Genomic DNA, 21,117 nt, shown 5'->3' with positions numbered 1-21,117 from the left:
CAAGAAGATTCTCAGGAATCCTAGGATTCGTATTGAATTAAGATGTCCAATCCATTTAGGCTGTGCCTTCTACCCATGTTGATAGCAAAAGGCAGATGTGTCAATTTGATGATGCCTCCAGGGCAATCCTCCAGGCCTATGTTATAATCATACTTATTTGCAACGTTATTTGACAAGTGAACTTTAAATATTGATTGTGGCATAAAGTAATATTTCTTGTTTGCTTGCTATGAAAGAGTTACACCACATTTGGAACTATTGATTGGTGGCAGAAAATAACTGGCTATTGGTGTCAAAATAGGAAAGAACTTTTGATCTATTATGGCCCAAATTCTGCTGTTATCTAATTTTACTAAAAAAAATTTTCATTTGGATTGCCCAACTCCTTTGACTAAACTGCCACGCATCATCCTTCCTTTTCAGTGATATTAGTCAGACACAATACTCAGTATAATGTAAGGATTTTCAATATTTTTAATTTTTATATAAATATATGCAGAAAATAATTTTAGGTTCAAAATATACAAGGTCTTGGTTCAGTCTTTTTACACAAAATGTACTTTTAAGACCTTTAATTTTTTTTAGTGAAGAAAGGATGGAAGAAATACTTTTTTTGTAGCCATTCTTTAATGTTCATTGGCACCTCTAAATAAAATCTCTATGGTACTTATGGTACTTTTCATCCCTAAATCTCAGTTTTACAACTGACACGGCAAGTGTCATTATCTCCATTTTATAGATGGACTAGTCACTTCATCTCTATGCCTTGTTTTCCCCTAGGTTACACCTTTTAAGTGTCACAGGTGGGAATAATAAAACTGAGATCTTCTGATTCTCTGTACATTGTCCTAGTCGCTAGGCGCAGGTTGCCTCCATAACGCCCTTTTTGAAAGGGTTATATGTTTAAATTTCTTATGTTGAAATAATAGTGTTGGATAAATTAAAAGGCTTAACTTGTTTTATATTCTGTATTCTATATATAATACTTCCTTAAAAACTTGAATCAAAATACTCCTTGCCAATCTTGTTCTCTTGCAAATGGATAACTTCCACACTCGCCTATGTTCTGAATAGAGACAAAATGCACTTTGCATAACTCCTTTGTCAGTGCCAGAACATTTTTCTGTGCATTGACATAATTAATAGCAGTAATTAATTGTAGACACAGAAGGGGAGCACAAACATTTTTTGTGGGTCACAGCTTTTATTTCGTTTCAGAGAGATAGGATTGGTAGGTACTAAACCGAAAATATGCTTTCTCTTGGATTTATAACCAGGATCGAATTCTTAGCTAGCCAAAATGCAGTCTGGAATTTGTCCATTTTTGTTAAGGCAGTAGATGCAGATCTGTTTTGTGTGTTTTGTGTACAAAGATCAGGCATGAAGGGACATCATATTGATAGTGTAATGGCATTGCCTACCTTTGTATATTAATAGAGGACTTCTTTCTCCAGGCCTGCTGGTCTGTCACTTTTTTAAAGCACTAAATACGTTTTAAAATCAATTTAAATAAAAAAAAATTTTTTTTAACTCCAATAGCAAAATAAGATGACATAAGCAAGCCAGGGTCAGAGTTTAGTTCTGATCTTAGCTTGCCCTATTATGTCTATTGCAAACATTAAATGTAAAAATACTTTTCTCATTTTACAGTAACTTAGTGTAAATGCTTGGTCTAAAAGTCACTTCTTCAACTCTCCTCACATTTAATCTGCTCTGTTTTTTTGCTTGGGTATCTAAATGTGGAAAAAGATCCATAAGAACGTGTCAGGATTCTTCCAGGAGGTCCATGTGATATTTTGTTTATATACTTCTCATTAAGACATGGTAACTGACATTAAAATTATTCTCTTTACTGACCTTCTTTGGAAACACTCTTTTTATCTAATTTAATAGAGGTGCTGCACCTGGTTTAACAGAAATAAAAGGCTGAGCAGACTTGTTGGATTGGCCTGTCCCTTTTCCCCTATAGCCAGTGCAGAGCTATTGTCTACAGTTCATATTCTCAAGCAATAAATCCCCAGCTACCCTTGGGAGAATTTTACATTCTAGTAGACTTCATTTCCAGAGCTGTTCAAGTGACCGCTTTCATGTGCTTTTTTAATTACAAAGCCTAATGTGTATCTTTGTCACACACTACTGGACCTCTGTCCTTTTGCACCCTCAACTTATTGATCTGCCTTTTATTTTTACTCTTTGTCTACAGTCTTTTTATATCCAAGCTACTTTATGTTCTTTTAGTATAATTATGTGAAGCACTGTATCATATGCTAGAGGATAGCTACCTGGACTATAATAAAAAGTGGTGCGCTGGCATCACATCTTACCTAACTACACTATACATGTCTTATGAATAAATACAGGTTTCAGGCTTCAAAAAGCTGTAAATCACATAATATTTTTTTAAGAATTGAATTATATCACAGGAAATTGCTTTAATGGAATGATTTCTCATGTTTTCATCTCTCTGCCTCCACATTAAAATGTTACATAAACTTAACTCAGTTGAAATATATAAATCCTAAAAATAGCTAACTGATTTATTTGCTGACAAGGGTCATTTAAATTGCTCCTTTTTTGTATGATTACTGTTTCACAGGAGACAAAATGAAGATGTTTTAATTTTAGTAATACTCTGTAGTGGTTGAATTTAACTTTGAGTTTTTATTATAAATACTGATTTATTTATTTTTAAATGTATTGATTTATTGGTAAGTTTTAAGAGGTTTCATTTTAAATTGCATTTCTCCAATCTTCTCTAAACAAATCATGGTTTTATGTCTTGAATTTTTGCAGCTAGTTGGAGCTTCAGGAAACCATAATTGACACTCTTTCCAATTTAGTTTTGAAAGCTAGATATGTTTATATACATTTATATAAAACAATAATTTTGTGTAAATGTATATGATTGTTCATATACATCTAAGCAAGAGGACAAAAATTCAGTAAAACAGCTAAGAGCCTGCAGATTCTAGAGTAGAAATATCTAGAAGAGAAGAAACCAGACAACACTGAAGTCAAAGGATTATCATGGCAATTATGTGGCATTCAAAGAGAAAATACAAATACTTTGCATTTTTCATCTGGAATTTGTAAGCATTTTGCAAATAATTAAGCCTCATGCTCCGATTAAGGACATCACTCTAGCATTAACTCACCATTTCTCTGCTCTTCCTAGCTTGTCTCCATTTTAATCTTTCTATGTAGCATTTTAACATATAAATCAAGTAGCAACTCGTGTTCAGGATTTAAAAATCTCATGAGGTCTTTTTACAGGTAATGTCATAAACTTGTTACAAATAATGTCAGTAGATTTTTACACAGTACAAACAAGTGAGGTCTTATTGAGGTTTATTCTGAAACCAATTCTGATTCATATATTCCAAAGTGACTTTGAAAATGGAATTAGATGCATATGGCCGAATTCATTTTACACTAGTGAACCTAGTGGCCTCTAGTGTGCAAAATTTATTGACACAAAGCTAGTAGTAAGGTGACATTGAAGAAGATATTGAAATAGGAGTATTTGAATAGGCTAAGGAAATCTACAGTTACCAAGAAGATGGCATTTCATTTTTCATGAAATGTCAAGTGACACAATGGGAAAGAATGGAGCAAATACAGTATATATTGAATTCTCTTTTAAGAAGAGGCAAAATGGCTGGTGGTGAACAATAATATGAATAGTATGTCGAGTCACAGTGCACACCTGCAATAAGGAAAGTCAGCAGTGGTAATGTACATGTATGCATAAAGGGAATAAGCTTTGTTGGAAGGAGAATGCCAAAATCTTTTACAGAATTTTAGGAATGGTTTTAGGTACTTAGTTTAAAAGATATTCAGGTGAAGCAGCATATATAGTGAAGGGTAACTAGATTAATTCATGATGAAAGACTCCTATATAAACTTATACTTGGTTGTGAGGTTGCAAAAGGGAAACTGGTTACAGATATCTGAAGGACGTGTCTTGTTCTGTGGAGTGAAAGAATACAGTGCAAGGTCCTGAAATGAACCAGAGGAAATTATTAAGGGTGGTTCTAGACTGTTCCACATTCCAATAATTGTCATCCATTTGATATAGATGTAGATAACTCTTTTAAGCAAAGGCTAGTATGTAAAAAAATATATAGATAGATGTGCAGTTGCCTAAGAGAGTTGCATTTGATGTAAAGGAAGGAATAGACTACATAGGTCACTGACTTTCTCCATATAGAGATCTGACTTTATATACATATTTACAAACAAAATGAGCTCAGCTCTTTTAAATATGCAAGTACATTTACTGTTTGTGAAAGCGAAGCACCAATAAATGGCCCTACAGATATAGAATCTGTAGAGGTATTGTAAACTCCCTTTTTCCATCAGCAAAAATGCAAGGACCATCCACTGATACAAGACATGAAAGAATCAATAATTGAAGATTTAATGCAAGGATTATACATAGGTAAGGGCACTCTTGTGGATTCAATGTGAGACACTTGAACTTTTACTGGAAAGGGCTATACTCTTCTTACCAAAGGCTTGAGTTTCAGAATGTGTCATTAGCACCCCACAATGGGAGCCTTATATGAATCTTTGGCTGTAGCGTATATATAGTCTGTCAACAAAATTTAGTCGCTCAGGGGTGTAAATATTCCACGTCTGTGAGTGACATAAGTTACACCAACATTCTCCCACCAAAACAGCTTCTGTTGCTTATGGAAGTAGACTGCCAATCTTTTTTTTTTATGCCAATCGGAGAGCTCTCTCCCGTCAGCATAGAATGTGTCACCTGATGCACCACTGCAGTGCTGTACGCATAGATGTGGCCTTATAAATAACTCATAATTACATCTTCCTTGTAGTGCCATCTGCTTAGAATTGCAATTTATGAGTTTCATACATCTTCTTCTAGTAAGGAGTTCCTGAGTCTGTTCTAGATTTTCAGGAAAAAAGTTCTTTCCAAAATGCTACTTTCTGGTAGTGCAAGTGCTCAATGTATTTTAATACTAAAATGAAACTTTAAATTGGCCATTGACTTTTTTTTTTTTTAAATGATGGGAAATTAAGATGGTAACTGCAGGATGTGTGTATCTCTCTCTTTGAATACCCATCTCTAGATAAGTTCTCCTTATGGGACCAACGCAGTGCTAAAATAAGCACGGTAAAATTTTTGAACCAAAAGCAAATACACTTAGCCTACTGTGTACCAGTGAGGTCCCAAGAAAATATTTCTGTTTTGGGGAGAGGGGAGGGAGTACCAGGAATCATTTAAATTTTCTAGGTCTGAGAGAAATTAGCTAATGCTATTGGCGAGCCAAATGGTAATGGATATTAAAGCTACGACACTGAACATAAACCATTTATCTAAACCAGTTTTACAAACATTTAGTAGTCATTGTACCTGTATGCCAGTGAATTAATTGTTTCAGAATAAAGGACTCCTATGGATCGCTGAAGTTACTTTATAATGAACAAATACATTAAAAATAACTGGTTTAAAAAGCAATTTGTCTACAAGATCACCCTTAAAAATACTTACAAATTTGCTGCTTCTTGACTTAACTTTTCACACTAAACTTATTGGGCCTCTACTCCCCGCCCCCCCATTTGCTATGGCATAAGTAAGGTTAAGATTCTGTCACGGGTATTTTTAGGCCGGAACCGGTCATGGGCAATAAACAAAAAATCATGGAAGCTGATGACCTGTACCTGACTCTTACTGAAAATACGCTGGAGTGGGAGGGGAAAAACAGAGCACTGCAGGGGCTTGCATCTGCTCCAGTCCTGCTGCTGCTCCTGTGGCAGGGGCTGGCTGCTAGTGCTCCAGCTGCAGGGAGGCTGACCTAACCCCCACAGCTGCTCCAGTGGGCCAGGGGCCGCTGCTCTGGTGGCCCCTGGGCCAGCAACCACCAGTCAGCTGCTCTGAGGCCCCAAGGCCGGCCAGACCCAGAAGAAATCAGAGGTCCTGGAAAATCACGGAATCTGTGACAGAATCATATCCTTAGGCGCTAGGAAAGCAGTTGTTTGCAGTCATTTAGTGTTGTAAGCATGTGTGTGTTTTTTGGTAGGTGGGTAAAAACGTTGTTTATGAAGTTACACTTAAACATTTAAGTCGTTCTGTGAATAAGGGACTATTCATTTTTGGTAAGCAATGACACTTTATTTTTAAGTATCTCCTATCTCATGTTATGTATATACATGGGAAGTCTTTTATATATTGATTTTTTTTTCTGCTCAACAAAACCAGTTCTACTGCCAAGATGATGTTTTATCTGTAGCAGAAAAAATTGTATTGGATAGGCAAGAACTAACCTGTGCTAAAGTGAAGCTAATCTGCATAATTGCACATCTATAGGAGGTTTGGGTAATCTTGATGACTTGATTCTCAATATAGACATGGAGTAACTTTATTGCCAACTCCAGTTATTTATCCTTGAAGCTTATTAGTTTATGTATATAACACAGGTTAGTTGCACTAAAACTATAGGCTAAGCTTCCAAGCTGACTGTTAAAGATTTTAAACAATAGCAAATGGTAGCTTTTTGTCAGAAAAGATGTGGGTGTACACACAAGCCAAACTTTCATTTTGTTTCCAGAGATTTACCATTAGCATGAGGATGAAATGGCAGTCTGTGGTGATCCAGTGAGTTAGAATGCACTGTACTTGAGCATATTGGTTTAATAATTGTATTGAATGAAATTGAGAGAAGTTATGTTTTAAAGGTTAAAAAAGCCAGAGTACTTGTTCTGGATTCCTCTGAGGCAATCTAAACATATTGACTTTTCTTATTCTACTTGCCTTGTGTCACACCCTGACTGACTTGAAATTATGCAGTCTCTCAATTTGCCTGGTCTGTGTTCCCATAAAGCCTAAAAATTTTGAAAAAAAATGCCCTTGCTGCATATGTCTCTTGCATGTCCAGCCATATTTTAAATGCACATGAGCTTGAACTGTTAAGTCTTTAAGCAACATTTATAATTACATAAAACAGAAGACAGTACATATAGCTAGTAAAAATTCTTACTATCTTTGTCTTCACTGGTCCCTAGTAACGCCCAGCATGGTTTAATACAATATTTCTGTTTGACTTTTTAAACTTGTATAATTTAGATTTAGATGGAATGTCAAGAGCTGCAATATATTTTGCATAGCACAGCACAGCAGTCTGAGAGCTCATAGGGTGAGAAGTGCTTATTACCAAATATAAACAAAATTTCATCTGATGATGTTTTTCAATTACATATTGTATTGCTTAATCTCCTACTAGCCTTTGTTTATGGAATCTCTATGGGCTTTTCTATATAATAATATATTACAAACTACATTAAAAGAACATGATGAAGGTTGCAAAGTCTAGCTCTCTAGATTTAGGAAATGACAGAATTAAGGTTGCCTGTGTAACCTTAATTTGGCCCCCTGAGCATTATATACAGTCTTTAATTTCATTATCATAATTTCTTCTCCACCCCAGGACACCTGCCTCATTCAGTGCACAGGGTGGACTGGATTTGGAGATGAATCAGAGTTGTGCTGTAATGGAGGCTGTTGTCTGTAGGACTGCTGCCTCATATTTTGCAGAAGTTGGAATGTGTATAGTGAATGAGGCAGGGGAATGAGGTAGTCTCTTAGTTAAGACAGTTGAATGCTGCCTGGAGAACTGGATTCTATCCCTGCCTCTGCCAATGTTCCTGTGTGATGCTAGGCAAGTCTCTTTAAACAAAATTTTCTCAAGTGATCACAAATTGTGTGTACCTCATGTTTTGCATGCCCTCCTGGATTCCCTGGGGAATGCTGAGCACTCACAACTGCAGCTGAAGTCAGTGGGATCTGTTCTTGAATATATAAAGTGCTATATAATGCTAAAGTGCTCTGAAAAATCAGGTCCTGGTTATTGCTGAAATTTGCCGCCCAAAGTTAGTGGAAATGTCTGACATTTAATCTTTCCATGCTTCAGCTGCCCATCTGTAAAATGGTGATAATACCACTGCATCACCTCACAGGGGTGCTGTGAAGATTAATTAACTAATCTTTATGAAGCACTCAGGTAAGTGCTGTAGAATAGTCCATGAGGAAATTAATTCTGTCTTCAGAGCAGGGTTTGACTAGTGTGCAGTAAAGAGGGAATGGGGCACTCTTTGAAGAAGGAGGATAAAACGAAGTATTACAATAGCTACTGTTTGAGTGACCACCTTCTATCCTGTGTGCTGAATGAGGCAGGGTACTGTGTGAAATATAGTAAGTGTTTCATAATGCAAACACACATACGCAGCATTATTGCTTAGTTCAGCCTCCAGGATGAATGTGTTTTAGGTTTTCTGCTCCAGAGCTTGTTTCCAAAGAAAAGGAAGGCCAAACTTTCCTACCCCAAAGAAAATCTGGTTTTATTTCACCTTATTTTCAGTTGTCTCTCCATGATTGGTTTTCTGCGGGACTTACCTTCCTCCCTCTTAATGGCAGGAACTGACTGGAACATTTGGGTTTCATGTTTACTCATCATGATAGCATGCAGTAGCCCATAGGAGTCTTGGCTTACACTGTACCTTCCTCTACCACTGTCTGTAAGGGTCAAAAAAACCTAAAGAGTTTTACTATTTTCATGCTAAACAACTGAAAATGAGGAGTGAAAGGCCTGCAACATAACTTCATAGAAGCAAACTTTCTCTCCTTTTCTTTAATAATACAAGATGCTACTTGTAGCTAAGTACAAAATCTTCTAATGGAAATGAGATATTTTTTCTCTCAGAAGTTCAGCAACTTTGGTTCTGATTTTGGTGGTAATGCTAATTACTTAAAATTTATCTGAGAAATTCTGTGTAAAGTGTTAAATTCGTTATAGGAATCTGTATTTCCAATCTTGTTTGAAGAAAGGTGCCTTAGTGGCCAGCTCCTCCAGCTGCAAAAATGTGCTTTTTTGGGGGGGGGGGGGGGATAGAGAAACAAACAAACAAATTACAAGTCTTGCATGCATGATCTATGTACCATCTGAAATTCATAGTCTTCCTCTTGTCCTACAGGCTTATCCTAGCTGCTAATAGAGATGAATTTTACCACAGACCATCAAAATCAGCAGACTTTTGGGATAGCAGCAATGAGATCCTTAGTGGTATGGAACTTTTTAATGGAATCTTGTCTTGAATCTCTTTTCCCACATACTTTGCTTTGCAAATCTACAAAGCAGCATTAGAAATACAAGAAAATGTAAAGGTTATGAAAACCTGTCCTCCCATGTGATGGCTGAATATCAGTTTATGAGCTCGAAAGAAGATTGGGGCTTAACTGTGTTGCTGTCTTGTATGTTTTCTTTAATCTGTACTTTAACTTCTTAAAAACTTAAATGGGTGGTTTGTTAACCTTAAGTCTGGAATGAAATGATTCAGAGTCTAAGTAAACCCACGCAATGGATATCTTGATGACAATTGTAAATCTGCTATGACAACTCATGGTCATATTTCATATAGTCAACTGAGTTTTGTTGCATGTAGTTGACTACCAAAAAATCTTCTTGAATGTTCATCTTCCTCATATGTTCTCCAAAAACCACAGTTCAAGCAATGTAGTGAAAATGTATTATATTGTCTAAAATAACTAGTTATTTAGTACCCTGAATAATTCCATGGAAAATGGAATTGCTTAATATTTAGTAGTCAGTTACTTAGATTGTTAAATGGAATAAGACTCAAGGAAATGAATTTTTTTACTATATGGCTCATTTCTTATCAGTTTGCAATTTTTTGAATAATAACTAAAGTTGTTCTATAACATCTTGGTTTATTAACTTTCTGCCTGCCTGTTTTTGTTAGGCTGTAGAGTTATCCAGTTGTCTAGTTAATGGTTTTTTTTATAGAGAATCTATCTTTAAGTAAAACAACGAGTCCTGTGGCACCTTAAAGACTAAAACATTTATTTGGGCATAACTTTAAGTACAATTTCAATTTGATATCTTCTCTGTATTTCCAAAAATAAAAATGTGAGACTCAAGTAGACAAAGCATTGTTTAAATAGAAGATTCTGACTCATCAGAGAATTTTCATTGATGTTATGTGTTGTTGTCATTGGCAGGGAGATCTGTAAGGATAAATTACTCCCACTGCACTGCAGCTTCCTCGCTTTCTGAAATTCTGGCTGACTTTCCAAATTTCTGCCAGACACTGGATGCTGCCTCCCTTGTTACATGGCTATGGGGGAAGGAACAAAACTGATGTTAAAATCGTAACATTAACTGAATAATAGCCTGTGACAAAGTGGAATAGAGAATACAATCCATTTTTGATGTCTTACTCTTATTGTATACCTTTTTTTTTCTGGTTTTATTTGAGGCAGTTTTAGTGCAAGGAGCTTTATCTGTGCAGATCTGATTAGTACACTGAATTAATAATGCATTTCTTTCAAATGCAAGTAGAAAGGCAAAAAAGTAAATATATCAAATTGATTCTTTCCTGTTGTCACTGAATATTGATGATCATTCTTAACACTTAAAACAAAGCTTGTTGTTCTATACTGCTATCCCTTAACTTGCAGGCATTGTCCATTATAACTATGATGGCAGTTCATTCTTTACTCTTCTTATACTTAGAGTGGAGGTGGCAATAATGCCTTGTGTGAAGATCTGACATCAAGAAAACTACTACATGCTGAAGACATAGCCACAGCGCACCCAGGCCCACCCAAATCTGAGCAGAGGTGCAGTAGTCCAGAGTGTCACTCCAGCACCTGAAATTTAGGGCGCAGCTTTGTTTCAATGCTTCAGAAAGCTATACTCTGGCAGTTCTGCCATGGCATTTTCTGAGTCGCACCATGCACATGCCCATCTCAGCAGGCAAAGGCCCAAATCCAGCAGCACAAGGGCCAGGAAGGAGGCAGGTTGCCAGGGCCCTGCCTATTTGTGATCATGCGTCATGTGATGCTGTGGCAGGCTTCTTCAAATCTGCTTACTCTGAGACTCAATGGGCTGGAGTAGGGAGCCAGGACCAATCTTGTGGGACAGGAGCCACCACTGCAGGGTGAATGTGGGGTGGGCTTGTTCTCCAACCCCTGAGGCCTCCCCTCAATATGGAGCCAGGATAGAGACTGCACAGTGACTGACAGACAGACACACACCTCTCTCCCCCAGAGAGTGGGCTATTCGTACACACACATGGCGCTGGAGACCTGTGCACCAAGAGAGCCCTTTCACGCAGAGCTGTGAACTTTGTTTTACCCACCACCCGGATAGAGAGCTGTCTTCCCAGCACAGACTCCTCCTCCCTGTGCAGCTGGTGAGGAGTTTCTTCCCTACCTTGGACCCAGAGAGTTAGGCAGGTTTGGACTTAGGCAGTTAGTTAGTTCCTCAACATCCACGCTGCTATTTGTAGCACACTAGATTTAGCCGAGCTAGTGCAAGTTTGTCATTGCATGTCCATCATGCATTGGAGTCCACCCAAGTTTGCACTCCTAGCTATGCCACTGTTGCATGCTAAAATTAACTTTGATATTAGAAAATGAACTACTCTGAGTGAGGATTGAAACCCTGTTATTCCAGGTCACTGCTAATCTGATGGTGTGAAGATCATGAAGTTAAAAGTTCATGACATGAGCATCATGATGATGAAACAAAAAACATTATGGATAAATAAAAAAAGTAGAAATACAAAGTGTTTAATATGTCAAGAACAAAGGAATTCAGTGCTCTTTTACTTTAAACAGTAAAGGAGAGAACTTTCCTCTAATATTCAGATAGAACAGCATTTTTAATTTTGCAGTATAATTATAATAACCAGAATCAATAATTCCATTCAGTAAACTACAGCTCTTAAAACTGTTCCAGTTATTGTAACCTCCAGAAATATTAGACACAAAAACAACAGCTTCCTTCCCTAATCCTTATCCTTCCCTAATAATTGCATTTGAATTAACAAATATTCTAGATCTACATAATCCAGTTATTTCTTTTAACACAGTCTAAATTTTTTAAGTCTTGTTTTAAATTTGATTTACTGACTTTTTTCTTATCAACACCGTGATTTATTAAATGCTGAATATTGCACAATTCCAAAATACTGATTTAGTTTTAACTCATTTCATTTTTACTTTCCAAACAAACAAAGCTTGGTATTCTAGGCATCTATCCAGCCCTAAGAAAACTCAATTTTTTTCATTAAGGAATTGTGATTTAAGGCTTTTGAAAAGAGATGAAGTTGCAGCAAAGTAATGAATCTGTCTCATTTCTGCTTATGTCCCACTATTTATTTGCACTAGGTTTGGATATGGAGGAAGGAAAAGAAGGCGGGACGTGGCTTGGAATCAGTAAGAAAGGGAAGATGGCAGCCTTGACAAACTACCTGGAGCCAAAAACTGATAAAAATGCAAAGGGAAGAGGTATGGAGTCAGATTGAGGAAATGAAAATGAGTGAATAAAGCATAAAGATTATATAATGGAATGTTTCTTAAACCTTAACGAAGTACTATTTTAACCCTTTTCTCATCTGATGAAGCTAGTACACTATACACTAGTAGCTATTAACAAGGCTTGTAGAAACCTTTTTCTGTACACCCTGTCCTCCTCCTCTGAAGAGTTTTGAATATGTAAAAAGCTCTTTCTTGAAATTTCTTGTACTTGAGCTCTGTTTTTTAGATTGATGCTTTCTTAGGTCACTTTTGTGAGCAGAACATAATATGAAGTGGCAAAATGTTCACTTTTCTCTTTTAGGAGTCTCTCATTATATTTTTAAAGTAAAAATTAGGTCTGTTTGCAAACTCAGTGTCATGAGGTCCTATAGTGGAAAAAAATGACATTAAATAAATCAAATAAGCCAGCCACATTATTCTACACCAACTCAAAGCTATAAAGAAACATGTAGGGGAAATGAAATAAAAGACTGAGGAGAGTGGTAATGGGAAAGAACATCTAATACAGAAGGCTCAGCAACATAAATCTAATGCAGTTGAGTTAGAATTGGGAGTTCTTCCTCAGAGTAAAAATAAGTGTCATAATTGCTGTATTGGTTTAATGTAAACACTATATAAAACCCTAATTTTCACATTTTACCCCTCATAAATAACAGGAATCCTAAGCCTTACGTTTTCTGCTTGTATGACTGAACTTGCCAAACCAGCCATCCTCACTTTCCTTATGTAAGTCATTCTAACTAACTCTAAATCCTTTCTCTTCTTCTTAGGTGCACTTGTAACAAACTTCTTGACTACGGATCTGGACAGTTTCTCTTATCTGAAGAAAGTTTCATCAGAAGGACACCTTTACAATGGATTTAATTTAATAGCAGCTGACTTGAAGTAAGTTTATAAAACTTTACAAATCAAAAGGTGAAGAAGAAACAAGAAAGCAATGAAGTGCATAGAATTATAAGCACTAATTTATCACATTGTAATGACTTGACACAGGCAAAAGCTATAGCTCCTCACCCTTTTACTAACAGGCATGGATATTCAAAGTTCTGAATATTACTCCATTTCATATACTTTCTAGAGTTCTTTTTTTGTTTTTTTTTGTTTGTTTCAGAAGCCAGGGGCACTGGAGTGTTAGGGAACAGTGTATGGAACCTGGGAACTTGATTAACTCAGCGAAGTATGTTTGATGGAGTCTGGCAATATCAATTAATTGAGATGAGTAGATAAAACACAAGCTGCAAAAGCCAATGATTAAACATAAAGGTCTTGTCTACACTGCCTCGCAGTTCAAACTATGGGGGTGTGACTAGTATTGTGCACCAAAGTGGTGTAGTGCAACTTCCCTGTGTGGATGCTGCAGGCGTGAACTAAAGGGATCCTAATTTGCATTAATAGAGTCCTCTTCAAACAGGATTACATTAGTGCAAACTAGGAACCTTTTGGTTCGCACCTGCAGCATTCACACAGGGGAATTACAGCACACCACTTCGGTGTGCACTGCTACTCGTACCCCCAGAGTCTGAACTGTGAGGCAGTGTAGACAAGCTCTGAGTATCTGAAAACATGACTGATTAAATGGCTAAAGCTTCTACAGCCTTTCAAGGAAGTGCTTTTGGAAATTCAGGGCTAGAAGATGGGATATAAGAATGTAGAGCTGCTGGAGATACTGAATAAAGTTTGAGTGAGATGAATGGATGAAAATAAATGGATAATAAATAGGTAATGCTGCAGATGTAAAGTAATAATTCCAATTACATCTTTTTTCTAACTGAAAGAAATAGTTGAAAGCTATTCATGTTGGTCACCAGGTCAGGTGAACAGGAAGAACTCGAATAAGTAGGGAATGAGAATGGTTGAGGATGGTAATGAAGACTTCAATATCATTTGAATAGTAAGCTACCTGAAGACGTGAAATAACCCATCACAGGAATCCAATGAGAACTGTCAGCGATCAAAGGAGAATCCAAACTATGACACAGTTCATGTGTCATCTCACATGGTTGTTTAGAACTCTCAAGAATCTGAATGATTTCATAGCTATTATTGGTTTATGATGCTGAGAGAGGACGGATTTAATACCCATACAGAGAACAAGTGTGACTAAGATTTCAGCAGTTCTTAATAAAATTAAAAGTATTCCTACATGATAATAAAATACCAAAATTGGGAAACAATAGAATGAATGCTTTATTGTGAAACTTAAAACATGCTGTGTGTTTGCATTTGGTTGTGGTTTTGGTTTTTTAATGCAATTAAACAGTCTTTCTCCTTATAGATATCCAGTAAGAAAATTTGGATCAATTCTGCCCTTTGAGAATAATAAGTAATAGTAAAATGGAAACATTTTGTACTGGTAATCGGTACTTTTTCTTTAGGAGTGTCATAGAATATGTGTGTGGGTATGGGAACATATTGAAAGTTGATGATAAAAAGAAGTATCAGATAATTTCCCATTCACTAATAAGGCAGGGGTCATATATGAGAACATAATTAAATACTGAATCATAATGTGTACCCACAAGGAGGCTGGATTAATGTTGTACAGGCATTTTCTAATGTTAGTGCTTGTCTTTGCAACCTTAACATTCTATTACCATAGTAGTTTTGGATGTAATTTCGTGTGTGCATATGGTTTTTTGTTTTTAAACAAAAATTTGAAAACATAAATTACATCTAGTCGGAACCACATTGATCCCCAATTTGGGTTATCAGGGTTTGGATCAACAAGACAGATTTCTGCCACTTGACCTAACAGAGTGATTATTGGCAGTAGAAGTCTATTTATCCTCTGGGTAGACAGGTCAGTAGAGGGGGTGGAGAGGAATATCACAGCCTTGCCAGAGAGTTTCATAGCTATTTGAGGATGCAGAAGAACATACAGACAAAACTCCTGGGTTTAATTCCAGGTTCTCTAATGTAGTGTTCTCTACTGGTCATAGATCCTTATGGCACTGCATCCCTAGCCTATCTGCCCCACCCTGGCTTCTGACCCATTTCTCAAACCTCGCCATTCTAGCGTGACTGCTTCCTCCTCCTCCTTCTCCTTGGTGCCTAGATGCTAGCAGGGAGAACATTGAGAGCACAGAAGAGACTCTCTGTTCTCAGTTCTGGTCCCCAGCACTGCAGTAGTCAATAGCAGAGGAGCAATTGCAGGAAAAACCTGCTCAGCTCCAGGATGCAGCATGCTCACTTGTTACAGGAAATGGTACATGCACAGTTCAGTTGAACTGTGAAGGGATGGAACATGTCTAGTGCAGATGGAATCTCTGAGAAGCTAGCTACCAAAACCTTATAAACTTCTACTGAATATGTGCAAACTGAGCTTTTTTTTTTTTCTTAGAGCCTTATGACTTGGCCAAATTTGGGTGAATTCTCATGGATTGAAGAAAGCACATTCCGGACACTAGGATGAGCTATTACCCAATATCAAGTCCCTGTTCCAAATCATGGAGTCTCTAGAACTTAATAGAAATGATTTTGAGAATTTTTTGAACATGGGCAAAATGTGTTTTCCCTAATCTCCTTCTCAGAAATGCATGAACTGTTATCACTGATATTCTCAAACCAGCCTGAGGCAGACACCTGGCATGGAACATTTCAGCCTAAATGGTTAGGTTGGCCAAGCTTTAAACAACTAAAAACAGTGCCTGAAAAGTGTTGAGCAAACTTTAACCATAGGTGGTACCATATGTTATGTACAGACAACCTTAACTGTTACATAATGTGTATGTGTACCTAATATGCGTATCACAAGAGAGAGGATATAAAAGGTTAAGGCATCTAATAGTACATATCCTCTACTCTAATTACGCGTACACCTTGCTACAAGAGCCACCATATGCCACAGATGATGCACCACCACTGTAACCGTTCCCTAGTTGGGACGGCAAGACTTCTAGCACCCTATTCCCCAAACTTCCCACCAGCTACAGATTAGAATCCTCCTCCCCCAGCTATCCTTTCTGCACAAGTCTGGAAAATCACTCTCATTTGGAGAAGTGGGTGCTGGAATTAAGTTAATTATATATTATACCTTTCTAGAATACTGTGAACAAATGTGACACTGCTACATTTTTGTTCCCTCTACTGAACTGACCTCCATTGGTGTTCCATGGTCATCACTCACTTTTTCCCCCATGAATTTTTAGATAAAGGACTAGGAATAAACACTTTAAAGGACTTTTTGGTGCAAAATAGCATAGCTTCTTTCTTGTCCAGGCTATTTATTTAGAAACAGCTGTGATAAGGTGGGGAGAGAAAATGGAACTCTTTTTACCTGATTGAAGTTTAAAAGGAAAAACATGTTTTATCAAGGCAGACGTACTCCAGCTGTGAAGATACCACAATAGTCTTTCAGTGCTAGCTGCTCCTGCTTAGGAATAAGTGACCTGGCTCTAAGAACTGCAACAATAGAAAGAGAAAGTAAGCACTTCAGTGATACATATGGACACCAAACCAATCCCCCACATCAGAGGTTCTCAACCAGGGGTACATGTACCCCTGGGGTACGCAGAGGTCTTCCAGACGGTATATCAACACATCTTAATATTTGCCTAGTTTTACAACAGGCTACATAAAAAGCACTAGCAAGGTCAACACAAACTAAAATTTATTACAGACAAAATGAGAATGTAAGCAATTTTTCAGTAATAGTGTGCAGTGACACATTTTTGATTTTGTAAGCAAAATAGTTTTTAAATGAGGTGAGACTTAGGGTATGCAAGATAAATCAGACTCCTGAAAGGAGTACAATAGTCTGGAAAGGTTGAGAACCACTGCCCCACATCACTGCTCCAAGGAACTGGTGAAGGACCAGATAGCCCCTGAGCTCAGCTGGAGAGAGAGGAACAGTGTTTTGAAGGTCTGCTGGTATCTTCAGTTGAACTCTAACAAGTAATCGCCAAGCAGTAATTTGAATGATCTAATTAAACATTTTTTAACATGGGAGACTGAGTATCTTTATCAGAGACTAAATTTTTGACAAGTTTGATGCACCCCACTCCAACTATTATTTGGACCGAGCTAAGTTGATTGGTATAGGAAGGACTTTGTTATCCTGCAAATCAAGGAAACTGTAAATCCACAGCAAGGGCAGACTTTTTGTTTGCTGTTTACTATGAAGCTGAAACTAGTGAGCTGATTTGTTGTGGCTGGGATAAATCATAGAAAGTGTTCCCCGAGGCCAACACAGAAACCAAGTTGGACGCTTGTAGTATATGCGCCTTCTCCCATCATTGGTGCTCTCTGCTCTACAAAGTTCGTTATCCCACACTGGGTCTTCTCTGCCCTTTAGTTTGGATTGCTTCATTTAGCTCAACTTTAGAGTTGCTGACCTCTTTCTTCCTCCACCCTGCCTCATTCCCAGCATGCTGCCATCTGACTAACTTTCAACTAGAATATCAGGCATTATTAAATCAGTTTGCTAATTTACCCTAAGAATACTGATAGTTTATAAAAGACTCTCAATTTACAGACTGCAGTGTGAGCCTCCTGAATGGTACTTTCGGACAAAGCTGAGCAAATAATAGACTTTTCACTTTTCAAGGGGCCATTAAAGGTGACATGACCAGTTAACACCTCTCCAATCATAAAGGGGAAAGAGGGGAAGAAAGGTGTGGGGGGCCAGGAAGGGGTTAGTGGATTATAAATTGTTATAATAAATCATTAATCTGGTGTCTGTATTCAGTCCATGTCTATCAGAGTTATGAATTTAAGTTCCCAGGCTTGTCTTTTGAAGGTGTTGTGCAAGTTTCCTGTGAGGATGAGGACAGAGAGGTCAGCTATATTGTGATTTTTTTTTCAGTGCAAGTTCATTCAAGAGTGTAGTGATTGTCTTGTTTCACCCACATAGTTGTTGTTGGGGCATTTACTATGCTGGATGAGTTATACCACAAGTTGTGATAGCATGTGTAAGAGCTATGGATCTTGGGACAGTGTGTTGTGGGTGGTGTAGATCATCGTAGCAATGGCTATATGCCTACAGGTTTTGCATCTGTTGTTCTGGCAGGATCTGGTGCCACTTTGAGTTAATGTGTCCTGGGCTGTGGGGAGCTTGCTTCTCATGATGAGGTTGGGGGTTCTTGTTTGAAGGCTAGAAGAGGGAGTTTAGGAAAGATTTCTTTCAGGATGTGTTGTATAGGTTGTAACTGTTTAATGATACCCCACCTGTGTTCCAGAGTGGGGTTTAGGTGACAAGTAGGGATGTGTGGTCGGAGGAGATTTTATTTCCATATTGAATCACATCTTTTGGGGTATTTGGATGGCCCATTCCATGATGTAATCTACCTCTCTGGTAATCTGCCTCTGTGTAAAAGAAATAACCCCATGGGAAGATCCATGTGCAGGATTTTTTGTTGTTCATTTAATGAGTTGCAGGCTTGTGCTGGCTCTGCAGTGTGAAAGGATATAGAAGAAATGCTTGAGGAAAAATCTGCTTTGTTAAATGGTTATACTTGGGAGCTAAGAATAGCAAGAGTTTTAAATGCAAGGTGCTTATTGAATAAGAGGCTGTAAGCTAGTGTTTGTGTACTACATGGCAATAGAGTGACACGGTTTAATGTTTAGGATGGACTTCAGTTATTGCTGACAGGATTTGCAAAGATGGTGTACTAAATTATTTAGGGTGAGTACTGGAGCAGAGATTTTGACTACACAATTTGTTCTTTCAGCCAGCCCACTAGTGATATTTAATTATACCCTTGGAAAATTACAGCATTTTATCTTCCAATAGGGTAAAGAGAGTGAAAAGTCCTTCACAATATTGAAAGCTGTTGCACCTACTTTGACTCCTGAGAAACCCTGCTAGCCAAAAATGTAAATGCAAAAAAGAAACTCTGGATGAGTTAAGAGCCAGCTGCTATAGTCTTACTATAGCCTTGCAGAACTGTGAAGAAAATTTTACCAGGATTGGCTCAAAAACTACTTCCCAACCTTTTACCATGATGATTGGATTTGAAAAACACACTTTATCTGCCAAATACAATAACTTGCTCTGGACAAGTGAAGTAGTAGAATTTTAAACATTGCAGAGCCTGACTTTTTTATTAAAATTTTTTCTATTTTTGAAGTACTGAATAACCACAAATCTATCTGATGTTGGATGTTCATTCAGTACCTCTGTAAATCAGGTTTTGCAACATCTGTAACTGAAAAGAGATGAGAAAGGGTTGCATGGGTACCTTCTTGTTTGTTAACAAGCACCTAAAATGAGATTCAAATTGACCAAGCAAAGCCTTAAAATAACTGTCAGTTCTAATGTATATACATTTATACTCATGGGAGCATTCATCTATTAGCATAATCACATTAGGATAGTTTGGAATGCAATCTTCAGCTAATATTTAGCAGCAGGAGTAAAAAATACAAAGAATTGCACCAGGTCAGTAGCTGTCAGCTCAGTAAGACAATTTGCTTTTGTGTTTTGGGTCAGAGTTCCATGCACTAAGGGACGGGTATATCTCCATGAAAGATATACATGTTGACTTGTTTTTCTCAATCTTAATATTACTTCAACACTGCGTATCCTGCTGAAATAAGATTCTTAACATGTTAATGGTGTAAAGTAATTCCTTTCAAATATGTGAATTCATCATGTCAAGAAATTAGAAGTAGCCATGAGAGAAATGTAGTATATAAATATAAATTAGTTTTCCATGTAAATGGCAAAGATGATTATTATTGCAGTTGATGGTGCAATAGGGCCCAGAAAAATAGCCATTAAAAGAGAGTTTGAAGACTGTTTTTTCAACGCTTTCTGCTGTGTAACCACATTGTTTTGCAATTCCCGTTTACTATCTTTACTATTAATTTCATTATACTCTAAAAAGGTCAGTGTGGGAGGGAAATATCCAAGCATGTGATGCTACGAACAGTGGGAAATACATTTATAGACTGATCCACAACATGGTGAAGGTTTGCACATGTGCATATTTCAGTCTTCTCTACCCTGGCATCATGACATCCTGTTAGTCTGATACAGGGGTAACCATGTGAGGAAAAGATTGGATGAGAAACCACCCTGAGGATTTTTAAAGCCTAGATTGTTTGCTTCCACAGCTTTTGTGCTTGCATCTTCATTTAAAAAACACATTCTGTGACATTTCTAGTTTAACCCAATTCTCCATATCATCATAGGTATTTGTCACCTTTAACGTTATTGATTTTTAATGACAGGGCTGCATGGTGAACAAGAAAATCCCTGTGGTTTTTAGTTTTCTAACCTCTTCCTAAGTATACCACTTCAGAACCGCATGGAGTTTGCTAACCTCTTCTCAGCCTATTTTCCTGTTCTGAGGTATATTTAGGAAGTAACACTCTTGTTGCTGACTTGGAGGAAACACTCCCTGTGGATAAGCACATTTTAATAAAGTAGGGTTTGGCATATAGCAAAATGGGCCCTTACAAGAGGAATTGTTTTGTCCTTCCAACGTGGGGGGCAAGGCCTCAGAGCCCGGGCTCCAGCCCAAGCCCAAATGTCTACACTATTTTTAGCTCCCCAATTCAAGCCCTGTGAACCTGAGTCAGTTGACCTAGGCTCTGAGACTTGCTGTGGTGGGTTGTGTTTTGCTGTTTAGACATAACGACATAATAAACTTGTCATTGAGATGGTAATGGTTGGGACTGAATTCCATGAAATCTGCTGAAACAGCAAATGACTGAAAAATCAGACTTTTTACATTGAAGTCTAGAGAGTTAATTGATTATGTCATGACACCACTCCACTAAGATGCAGCAAAAAAAGCTAACAGAGTTAA

The 21,117-nt window shown here is 37.5% G+C and overlaps 1 protein-coding gene across 3 annotated transcripts in view; it reads left to right on the top strand.

Annotated features, from left to right (window-relative positions):
- Positions 1-21,117, top strand: part of TANGO2 (transport and golgi organization 2 homolog) — a 69,495-nt gene that overhangs the window by 22,291 nt on the left and 26,087 nt on the right. For all 3 annotated transcript variants that reach the window (XM_067539849.1, XM_067539850.1, XM_067539851.1), the window contains 3 exons: positions 8,995-9,083; positions 12,215-12,334; positions 13,135-13,249. In XM_067539849.1, coding sequence (XP_067395950.1) covers positions 8,995-9,083; positions 12,215-12,334; positions 13,135-13,249 — 324 coding nt within the window. The remainder of the gene's footprint in view (positions 1-8,994; positions 9,084-12,214; positions 12,335-13,134; positions 13,250-21,117) is intronic.

This window comes from Emydura macquarii, unplaced genomic scaffold, assembly GCF_026122565.2.
Source record: "Emydura macquarii macquarii isolate MOO-44397 ecotype Brisbane River unplaced genomic scaffold, CSIRO-AGI_Emac_v2 contig_554, whole genome shotgun sequence".
Lineage (NCBI taxonomy): Eukaryota > Metazoa > Chordata > Testudines > Chelidae > Emydura > Emydura macquarii.
The sequence above is the reverse complement of the archived record's forward strand: the minus strand, read 5'-3'. Positions and strand labels throughout refer to the sequence as shown.